The 12,260-nt window shown below is 41.3% G+C and overlaps 1 protein-coding gene across 5 annotated transcripts in view; it reads left to right on the top strand.

Annotated features, from left to right (window-relative positions):
- LOC143038648 (uncharacterized) overlaps window positions 1-12,260 on the top strand; it is a 74,392-nt gene that overhangs the window by 46,240 nt on the left and 15,892 nt on the right. For all 5 annotated transcript variants that reach the window (XM_076208144.1, XM_076208146.1, XM_076208145.1 and 2 more), the window contains one exon: window positions 8,781-8,836. In XM_076208144.1, the coding sequence (XP_076064259.1) occupies window positions 8,781-8,836 (56 nt within the window). The remainder of the gene's footprint in view (window positions 1-8,780; window positions 8,837-12,260) is intronic.

Below are 12,260 nucleotides of genomic sequence, written 5' to 3'. Positions count from 1 at the left end.
GTCGCTCGCACGCTCACACGCTGCTTGGTTCCTTAGTCTTTAAGTAGCATACCATCGACTTACATGTGTCTATTGATTATATTTTTGTTACATTTATATCCCTCAACATGTATGCAAAAAGAAAAAGTACAGGTCCACGAGGATCATCTGCTAAGAAACAAAGAAGAGCAATAGATATAGATACAAAAATGAAGATTATTAATCAGTATGAAGGCGGAAAAGAGAAGTAAAGCAAAAGGTAAAGGAGGCAAAGAGGAGAGCAGATGTGAAGTGAGGTAAGAGTATGACAGAAAATTTTGAAAGTAATAAAAAGATGTTTTGGAAAGAAATTAAGAGAGGAAGAGGAGGCGAATGAAGTAGAGAAGAAAAGGTAAAAGGTGCAGATGGAGAGATGATAATGGAAGAGAAGGCAGTAAGGGGAGGATGGGCAGAATATTTTAGGGAGTTGCTAAATGTGAAGAAGGATAGGGAAGGAAAGATAGTTGCAGTGGGAAATGCTAAGAAAATGAGAGTGATGAGTGAGGAAAATGGAGGAGAAATAAGGAAGGATGAAGTGAAGGCAGTTGTTAAGATGATGAAAGCAGGTAAGGCACCTGGTCTGGATGGATGCCATGCAGAATGTTTAAAAAAAGGAGGTACAGTGTTGGTGGACTGGATGGTGAGGTTATTTAATGTTTGCTGGAGAGAGGATTGGAGGAGTGCCTGTATAGTTCCACTTTATAAGGGAAAAGGGGACAAGTGTGAATGTAGTAGTTTCAGAGGGATTAGCTTGTTAAGTGTAGTTGGTAAGGCTTATGGGAGGCTCTTGATTGAGAGGATTAGGAGAGGAACAGAAGGAGTAATTGGTGAGGAACAGTGTGGATTTAGGACGGGTAGAGGTTGTGTAGATCAGATCTTTGTGGTAAGACAAATATGTGAGAAAGCTATAGGAAAGGGGAAGGATGTTTTTTTGGGCTTTTATGGATCTGGAAAAGGCTTATGATAGGGTAGACAGAAAGGCACTGTGGGAGGTTATGCAGATATATGGGATAGGAGGAAAGCTTCTAGAAGCTGTCAAGAGTTTTTATGAGAGTAGTAGAGCATGTGTCAGGAGTAGAAATGGAGAGAGTGAGTGGTTTGAGGTAAAGGTGGGACTTCATCAAGGATGCGCAATGTCTCCATGGCTGTTCAACTTATACATGGATGGGGTAATGTGAGAGGTAAATGCAAGGGTAGTGGGTCAGGGATTGGAGATGGTTAAAGAAAATGGAGAAAAGTGGGAGGTGAGCCAGCTGTTGTTTGCGGACGACACTGCGCTTGTGGCAGGACCGGAGGAGGGATTGAGGAAGAAAGCTAAAGATAAATGTGGGTAAAAGTAAGGTGATGAGATGTACAAGGGGTGAAAGTGGCAGTAGACTGGAAGTGAGCATTAAGGGAGAGCGACTGGAGGAAGTGGATAGTTTTAGATACTTGGGTGCAAATGTGGCAGGAAAAGGTGGAGGTAGAATGTAGATTGAGAGAAGCGAGTAAATGCCTTGGTGGATTAAAGAGTGTAATGAGGAATAGACATTTGGGAATGGATGCTAAGAGGAGACTGTATGAAGGAGTGATTGTGCCAACAGCACTGTATGGGACAGAAACATGGAACATAAGAGAGGAAGAGAGAAGGAGTTTGAATGTGTTTGAGATGAGGTATCTGAGAAGTATGATGGGGGTTACTAGGCTAGATAGAGTGAGAAATGAGGAGGTGAGGAGGAGAACGGGGGTGGAAAGGGAGTTGGGAGATAGGGTTGATGAAAGAGTATGAGGATGGTTTGGACACATGGAAAGAATGAGTGAAGAAAGACTAGTAAAAGAGGTGTGGAAGGCAGATGTGGAGGGAGTGAAGATGAGGGGACGTCCTAGGATGAGGTGGATGGATGGGGTGAAGGGGGCTTTGGGGAAGAGGGGAATGTCTGTTGATGAAGGACGGGAGAGGACAGAAGACAGGGGTGAATGGAGAATGGTTGTATATGGATGATGTTGTGATGCATGAGGTGGAATGGGGGGTGAGGTAGTATGTGTGAGCAAAATTTGACGCAGCCTGAAGGGATTTCCCCCGTCTTCTCTTTTTATGCATGGGGAGACGGAGAGGGGGGTCGTCGATTTAATGAAGCGGCCTTGCTGTGGATGTGCTGTGTCTTGCGACACTGCTTCTGACCCAGGGCAGTGGACAAGGTGCAGGGATGACCTGTCATCCAGGAGGTGCTAAGATAAGAGGGAGGGTGGAGGGGTGTGGAGTGTATTCAGGGATGGAATGGGTGGGAATGATTTTATGCCTTTTTCTTTTTAGCTACCTCCCTTTTAAGGGGGAAAAAGCCTCTGTATATGTATGTATGAAGGCGGAATGAAAGAGCAAGCTAGTAGTACAGGACTAGCACATTCCACGATATCCACTATCGTAAAGGACAAAGTTCGAGTGAAGGAGACTGCAAAGTATACAACGGGATATAATGCTTTGATAACAAGGCGGAGAAAAGGCCTTGTCCATGAAATGGAGAAATTATTGTCCATTTGGATTGATGACCAAATAAGCAAGAAAATTCCAGTTAGTCTACTTTTAATTCCGGCTAAGGCACGCAGCATCTTCGAGACAATGAAGTCATGTGAGGAAGAAGAAAGCACAGAAACATTCACTGCAAGCCATGGGTGGTTCCAGCGGTTTCGTCGGCGATTTAATTTGCACAGTCGTCATATTTCTGGCGAAGCAGCAGGTGCGGATACGGAGCCAGCAGCAGAGTATCTTAATGTTTTAGACAAAATTATAGAGGAGGGGGGGATATCTACCCGAACAAATTTTCAACATCAATGAGATGGGATTGTATTGGAAGAAGATGCCAGAAAGGACTTATTTGCACAGAGAGGCTGCAGCTATGCCCGGGTATAAAGCATTCAAGGATCAGTTGACGTTGCTTTTGGGCAGAAATGTTGCAGGGCATAAATTAAAACCCTTTTTCATATACCGTTCCAAAAATCCAAGGGCTTTAAAGAATGTTAACAAGCATTCACTGCCAGTGTATTATCAGTCACATAAAAGGGCATGGATGACACAAGCTTTATTCGAGGACTGGTTTTTAAACTGCTTTGTACCAGCAGCCAGGGAATATTGCCTGGAAAAAAGATATTCCCTTCAAAATTCTGCTTATTCTTGATAATTGCCCAGGCCACCCCCGACATCTTGATGATCTGCACAGTAATGTTAAAGTAGTGTATCTCCCAAAAAATACGACTGCAAATTTGCAACCAATGGACCAGGGTGCCATTTCTACTTTTAAGGCACATTATTTGCGTAATACTTTTGCAAAGGCGGTAGCAGCAACAGAGAATGGTGCAATGACTCTTCGTGAATTTTGGAAAAATTGCAATATTCTGGATTGTATAAAGAACATTGATGAAGCTTGGCAGGAAGTGACTGAAAATTGTATGAAAGGTATATGGAAAAAGTGTTTAAAAAGATTTGTTAATGATTTTGAAGGATTGGATAAAGATGAAAACATAAAAAGGATAAATCGGTTAACTTAATTATGCTCTTTGCAATTGGAAGTGGAAGCTGAAGATGTGGAGAGAGTAATAAACTTTGTTGAAAGAGAGTTGACTGATGAAGAATTAATAGAGTTACAAGAGCAGCAAGAGATAAAAGAAACAGATGACGTACTTGTATCCATGCAGAAAAAAGTTTACTGCTAAAGATTTGGCTCAAGCTTTTGCTAAAATGAATGAAGCGTTAGCTCTATTTGAAGCAATGGACCCAACACTGAAAGTTTTTCGAAATTTGAAAGATATATGAACGAGGGACTCAGGTGTTATCGGAAATTTATGAAGAGAAGAAAAAACAAACAAAACAATCATCTATATTGGACTTCTTACAATAAACTCCAAGTACTGCCCCCTGGCAGTATCCCCACTCCCTACCAGCTCCGCAGACTCTCCCTTACCCGGAACATCAGCTGTTATAGAGTCCGATGACGAAACCCCAGATGATCCTATAGGTATTATCCAATTTGAATCAAGTGATAAAGAGGAACCAGAAGTATTTGAAGGCTTTTGTCTTGCTAATAAAAAATTTATTTTGCAGTCTGTTTAAGGAAGTGTACGTAAAAAAATTTCAATTGTCATTACCTTGAACTGTAAACTCATGTATACGTACATACACAATGTTTTGTACTTCTTGTGTTAATAAAAACAACATTTTGTCAGTTGCGTTTTCTTTGTTTTACCTTCTTTTTTAATTATACAAATTTCATAGGCTAATAAAACAATGAACGAGGTTTTAATACTGTATTTGAAATATGTAAAAATAAAGCTAAAATAAAAAATATATTCACTGTTGATAATCTAGCCTAGCCTAGGTTTTTAAAATCTTGAAATTAATGAGTAAAACAATAAACAAGACTTTAATATACATACTATCAAAACAGTAAATAAAGCTTTAATGTACTGTATAAAAGAGGGAAAATACACAAAAATAAAGATACATGTATTGCTGGATATTGTACATACAGTACATGTACGTATATGTATACACTTTCGCTTAACAATTAATTTGGTTAACGACGGTGACGTGGTCCTGGAGCCGCACCATCTATGTTGTGGGACCACCCCCAACCCCAAGAGTTGGGGGCCAAACGGCGGCAACCAGCCCTGGCCACCGGCTCTACGCAGGTGGCACCGATCCCCAAGAGGAGCTACGACTGCCTTGGGGAGTACCACAATCCTTTTTCTCAACATGCAATGTTACGTTTTTTCTGCACCGAGGGGTGATTTTCCGGCGATCACCCCTCTTCTTCTACTTTTAGCCAGAGATGTAGAGAGCAATCCTGGGCCCACCACAAAATACACATGCCCAACATGCTCTAAACCCATTACTTCGAGCAGACAGACAAAGGGCTCAGTTCAGTGCAATATGTGCAAAAACTGGGCCCACCTCACTTGTACAACACTTGCTGACACAAACCACCAATACACAAACACTTGGACATGTTCTATTGTACCTGCCCTCCAGTAACCCCACTCTCACCTCCCCAACCACAGCCAGCACCCTTACCCACTCCCAATTTCCCTTTGCCCTTATCCCCAATCAATACTCCCCTTCCTTTGTCCCCAATCTCTCCTTTCCCCCCCCTCTAACCCAGATCCTATACCTTCCCCATTAACACCCCAACCTCAACCCCAAACGGCAACATACAACTCATACAGAACACACAACATCAACATATTACAACACAACATTGACGGTATTAACATGAAAAAACATGAACTTGAACACTTTCTTAAACAACACAACATACACATTGCAATTATACAAGAAACAAAACTAAGACACTCACACAAAACACCATCATTTCATAATTACACCACCATCAGACAAGACCGGACCGACGGCAATGGTGGTGGACTCATCACCCTGATCCACCACTCCATCTGTTTTGTGGACACAAGTGCCACAACCAAAATTCTCCTCCCTACCACAGATAACCCTACAGAAATCCAATCCATTCGAATCCGCACAGGCAACAAATCAACACTGACAATAGTGAACATGTACATTCCCCACCAATCATTCCCCACAGTTCCAAACACCTTCAAGCCTCAATTTAGCCAACTAGCCTCAATCTCCAACCTGATCATGGGTGGTGACTTCAACGCCAAGTCGTCTGCCTGGTATGTTGACAACCCTGACACAGACAGAGGGCTTGATATACAGACTCAGTTGGACTCATTGACTATCATGAACAACACACATAATCATACACATATCCCACACCAAGCCCTCTACACTCCCTCCTCTCCTTATATCACCTTTTGCTCCCCCTGCCTAACTCCAACAACATCATGGAGAGTGGTCGGAACCCTTGGTTCTGACCACCTTCCAATCATCATCACCACCAAAACAAGATGCACCCCAGTTGGCCACAGACACACATACACCAATTACAAGAGAGCTAACTGGGAAGCTTTTACTGAAGAGTCAGAACAACATTTTGAAACGCTTAACAGTACACCAATCACAAATATGAACAATGCTGTGCATACTTTTAATACAATCATACAAAATGCAGACAAGAGATACATCCCTAGAGGCAACAGAAAATCACACAACCCCAACTTCACACCAGAAATCCAAGGCCTCATCAGACAACGAGACACACTTAAACACAATACCCCCACACCTATCCCTCAAAACATAGCAGACCAAATACAAACACTAAATACTGTGATTGCCAATAAAATACACGAACAAAAAACACAACATTGGCAAAACTTTATCAATACACTTGATCACAAAACAAACACCAGCAAATTGTACAAAACACTCAACAGCATTACACTATCCAACAGTAACACAACACGCTCTCACGCAGCAATATTCACAACAACAGACAATCTACCCTCAAACAGACAACAAGCAAACACACTCATAAATCATTTTGCACAGACAAGCCATCTCACTTCTCACCCTGACGACCGACGCACTATTCGACGTAAGAAAGACTTTCCCACAGACTCAGACTATACACCCTTCATAGACAGTCAGACAAAACACATATTACATAATCTCAAGCACTCATCTGCCTGTGGCCCTGATAACATAAGTAACATCCACCAAAAACACATTGGACCACTAGGTATACACGCACTCACAAACATTGCAAACTACAGCTATTCACACAACACTATACCCGACATCTGGAAACATGGTAAAATAATCACCATTCCAAAACCGAACAAAGACCCAACAATCCCAACATCGCACTGCCCAATCACACTTCTCTGCACCCCCTCTAAAGTCATTGAACGCCTTATACTTCAACTTTTCACACCACACATTCCCCTTGCTGACTCACAACACAGTTTTAGGCCTCTACACTCCACAAACACTTATTATAAACCTCACACAAAGAATTTTAGATGGCATCAATTCAGATAGGCCCCACCACAGAACACTTCTTATAACATTAGACATTAGTAAAGCTTTTGATGCTATCCCCCGCCACAACCTAAAAAATGAAATATATAACATAGACATGCACAATAACACCAAAAGATGGCTGGCCAATTATCTGGCAGGTAGGAATGCTTATGTGTCATATAATGGCCAATCATCGCACATCAGAAACATTAAGAATGGAGTACCACAGGGCTCTGTTCTATCCCCCACGCTCTTTAATCTATACATGCATGACTTACCCACAGACACCTCAGAAATACAAATCTCTTCTTACGCAGACGACAGAACAATCACATGCACACATCGTAACACAGACAAAGCTGCAGAAATAATCCAGCCATACCTTGATACACTCAACACATGGTTCATCACAAACAGACTCAAAATAGCTCCAACCAAATCTATAGCAACACTTCTCACCAACTGGACAAAAGAACACAAATACATACCTCACCTCTACATCAGCAACACTCTAATACCACACACAAACACACCAAAAATTCTTGGTGTAACATACGATACATCCATGTCTTTCAAACAATACATCACAAACCTAAAAAACAAATGCACACCTAGACTTAACGCACTTAATTCAATCACTGGAACAACATTTGGACAAAACAAAGAAACTAATACAACAATATACAAACAATGCATACGCTCAGTGATGAATTATGCAAGTCCTGCATGGGCTCCTAATCTCAGTGAGACACACCACAACACCCTTCAAATCATACAAAACAAAGCCCTAAAAACAATTACAGGCTGCACAAATACAACACCTACAGACCATTTACACCATGAAACAAAAGTCCTCAAAGTCAAGGACCACCTCAACATGAGAGGCACACAAACACTTGCCGCAGCCACCACAAACCCATCACACCCGCTACACTACATAGCAGAACACCCACACACACCAAGAAACATTAAAACAACACCCAAAGACCTGTATCACACACAGATACTCTCTTCTCTTCCTCCACAACCACCAAATACCAGCCTCCAGAAACATATCCATAATGATATCACTCACCGCTCCATTAACACACTGAAAGACAACACACTGCTGCATGCCAGACCCCCTGATATCTACCCCTCTGAATCCTCTCTCCCACAAAAGGACAGAGTCCACCTGGCCAGACTGTGGTGCGGCCACCACCCAGCACTTCTAAGCTACCAGAAGAGGCTGGATGCCGCATTGTGAACAGCTACCCAGGATGTAACACCTCACCCCATACCATACAACACGTAATGGAAGACTGCATTATACACAATCATGCATGCAGACAACACAACATACACTCTATAAAGGATTTGTGGGAAAACCCAGTTTCGGCTGTGGCATTCCTTGGGGGAGACGGGACTGCTCGGACAGACAGTCTAGGGAACGACAACAACAACGACGGTGACGCTGGTCCGAATTGTTGTCATTAAACGAGGAGTACCTTATTTTTTTTTTATTTTTTATTTTTTTTCATTAAAATATATTTCTAACAATCATAGTCACTTTCAAGCATGTAAATGGAAGAAGATAAGTTGAAGTACATATGTTTTGATTTCTATGTCAAATGCAGTGGGAGTAATTTTTTTTTTTTTTTTTTTTTTTTTTTTGGGGGGGGGGGGGGGTCTGTCAGAACCCGCTTTACCTGAGGTGTTTCCCAAAAAGTCCTTTACCTGTAAAGGGTTAAAACAAATCAATCGATCCTCAAAAGAAACCATAATTAAACTTAAGCAAAGAGGGAGGATGTTGACAGGGATTTATACCTGCAGTTCAGTAACATGAATCTAAATTGGATTATTATTATTACAGAATATGCAACAAAACAAGTCTCCTACTCCAGGAAGCTCGTCAGGAGTCAACTACACGTAAGTTGTGCAATATATAGTTCCATACTCTAAAATAGGACGACTTCACTCTTTTTCAAACATGCTCAAATCCAAAAGTCCAAAGGAAGGGCAGACTATGTAAATGCTTGTTAGAAAATTATTTTTTCTTGTAGGTTTCTGAGGTCATTGTTGATGGTAAGGAAGTTCAAACTTAGATTATGAATTTCATTATATAAAAAAAAAAGTATTGGGAGAATCAAAGAAGACTAGCTCTCTCTCTCTCTCTCTCTCTCTTTTCTTCTTGTTCTTGTTTTCTTCTTCTTCTTCTTCTACAAAGCATGTTCACACTGGAGCTGATGTCGTATTATGAGGTCAGTTCAGAAAGTATCTGACCTGAGCTCAAGGGATGGAAGCTGGCTTGCTTTTTGGGTTGTCTTTCAGTCCTTCATGGTAGGCCCTTTCCAATTCCACACTCTTACCTCGATCAGTTCTTATATTGCTGGAAGCACTTATGGAAATCATATATGGGCATGGCTACCATGTACTCTATTGCAATGTGCATAATGCCTTCTGCTCATTAATTGGGACCCTGTTGGTATTATCTTCAGCTAGAACTGCTAGAAATCACAATGAGCCGTATCTGGAAAGTTGGAACCTTTGTAAACCTGAAGAATTCAGTGCTTGTCCAAGCATTCCTGGATCAGGTCTGAAGAATTTGCTGAGGCAAAATCAATTGCCAGATTGGTACGGGTGTGGTCTCTTGCAGTGAATTGCATAAAAAATGTGGCAGAGAACATTGCAATATACATACTATTTGTTTAGAGGCTGGACTTCTGGTGTATGATTGTGATTAACAATACTGCCATACAGATTAAGGAAGCTCGCTGGCTGAGTGGGTTAGGGCGTCGATTCTTGTGGCAAAGGTTGAGGGGATGGCGGTTCGAATCCTGCCACCAGCAAAGTTTAACCAAGGACATGGTTCATTAAATTCCATCCTAAAGTGTCCTCTGTAATGGGCACCGTCCTAGCCTTCCGATGGGAGGAGTTTGTGACATTAAACCATATCATCATAATTATTTTTTCCTCCTCCTCCTCCTCTTCCTCCTCCTCCTCCTCTTCTTCCTTCTCTTCCTCATCCTTTCCCTCTTCATCTCCTCCACCTCTATAACAACTGTGTCATGGTTTGTGGATCATACACTCAAGATTCATCCTCATTGATCACAGCCTTTGGGAAGTCAGGGTCTCTGTTGGTACATTCCGGGATGTCCTGCATGATGTCAGTTCAGAGCTTATGCTCTTCACACAAAACCAAATGGGGCAAAAACTTATGGCCATTGTACACATTCAAATTGTCTGTTAAAGTGGTGTACACAGAACCGTTGCTTGTCACAGTATCATTAGCAGTTTCTTGGATAGTCCTCCAATGGTCTTTCATAATCAAATTGTATACTTGGTCAATGATGTAGATTTTAGCTTGTTAGCAACCTACTCCTAGTAGAGTAGGCTGGCTACTTCTGTTTTGAGGAGGAAGAAGTCTGGTATGTAGATAGCTAACCTACTGGATTATTGGTTATTATCAGCTGAAGTTCAGCCAGCTTTTATCAGTTATTTATATTCTTTTATTTATATAACCCCAATAGTGTTGCTCAAAGCCTGCTGAATTATTTGAGCAGGCTTTGGGGGGCAAAACTTGAATTGGTAATGCTGTTCAATGTGTTCCATCATCACAAGTAAGTTGAAAAGGCAATGACAATATGCTAAATGATGATGCACGCTGGCTGCATGGATGTGACTGTCTTGGTAAGGCTTTAAAACATGCATCTTTAGTCAGTTCAGGTCTACTACAGTACTTGGCACCAGCCTTGCCTCTTGGCTGCCACAAGTTCAAAGGGAAAGCAATAATTTTATTTTACTTTATTTTTTGTTTATTTTATTGATTTATACTTATTCTTATTTTTATTTTATTTATATATTCACGGATGGGGTGCAAGAGGTAAATGCAAGGGTAATGGGTCAAGGATTGGAGATGGTTAAAGAAAGTGGAGAAAAAGGGGAGACAAGCCAGTTGTTGTTTGCTGACAACATTGCACTTGTAGTACGATCAGAGTTTGGGAAGGTGTGCGAAAGAAGGAAGCTAAAGGTAAATGTGGGTAAAAGGTGATGAGATATACTAGGGAAGAGGATGGCAGTAAATTTGAAGTGAGTATTAAGAGACAAACTGGAGGAAGTGGATAGCTTTAGATACATGGATGCAAATGTGGCAGGAAAGGGTGTAGGGGAGGTGGAGTTAGAATGTAGATTGAGAGAAACAGGTAAATTCCTTGATGGATTAAAAAGTGTAATGAAAAATAGACATTTGGGAATGGATGATAAGAGGAGATTGTATGAAGGAGTGATTATGCTGACAGCACTGTATGGGGCAGAAACATGGAACCTAAGAGAGGAAGAGTTTAAATGTGCGTGAGATGAAATGCCTGAGAAGTATGGTAGGGATTACGTGGAGGTGAGGAGGAAAGGGGGGCAGGAAAGGGAGTTGGGAAGTAGGGTTGATGAAAGAGTATCAGGATGGTATGGATACATGGAAAGAATGAGTGAAGAAAGATTAGTAAAACAGGTGTGGAAGGCAGAGTTGGAAGGAGTAAACATGAGGGGGTGACCCAGGATGAGATGGATAGATGGGGTGAAGGGGGCATTAAGAGGGGAATGTCTGTTGAGGAAGAAAGGGAGAAGGCAGAAGATAGGGGTGACTGGAGAACGGTTGTGTATGGATGATGCTGTGATGTATGGAAGAGGGATGTATGTTGGGGGATGAGGGGGTGAGGGAATATATGTGAATGATTTTTTGATGCAGCCTGAAGGGATTTCTCCCAGTCTTCTCTTTTTCTGCCTGAAGGGATGAAAAGATTGGGGGTTACCATTTGAATGAAACAACCTTGCTGTAGATGTGCTGTGTCTTGTTACATTGCTTATAACCCAGGGCATTGGTCAAGATACAGGGATGACTCATCATCCATGAGGAGCTAAGAAAAGAGGGAGGGAGGGAGGGATGATGAATGTGAGTGGAGTGGGTGAGGATGAAATGGGTGGGAGTGGATTTATGCCTTTGACTTTGACTACCTCCCTTGTAAGGGGGGAAAAGCCCTTGGTAGTATGTATTATTATTTTGTTTGTTTATTTATTTATTTATTTATTTTTTGTTTATTTATTTATTGTTTTTATTTTTTTTTTTTTTTTTTCGTATTATTTATTTTATTTTATTTTATTTTTTTTTATTTATTTTTTTTTTCCATTTATACTGTTATTATTGTTGGATTTTTTCGCAGCATGGATCCTTTGAACAGAAGACGAGAGGCAGCACGACTAAGGCAGCAAGCCAGAAGAACACGACTAAGTGCAGATGAACACGAAAGATTGAGGGCTGTAAATGCTGCAAGACAGAGAAATGTGAGAAACCAACTAACAG

The sequence above is a fragment of the Oratosquilla oratoria genome, chromosome 24 (genome assembly GCF_046742065.1).
Source record: "Oratosquilla oratoria isolate Oo_2021 chromosome 24, ASM4674206v1, whole genome shotgun sequence".
NCBI lineage: Eukaryota > Metazoa > Arthropoda > Malacostraca > Stomatopoda > Squillidae > Oratosquilla > Oratosquilla oratoria.
The sequence above is the reverse complement of the archived record's forward strand: the minus strand, read 5'-3'. Positions and strand labels throughout refer to the sequence as shown.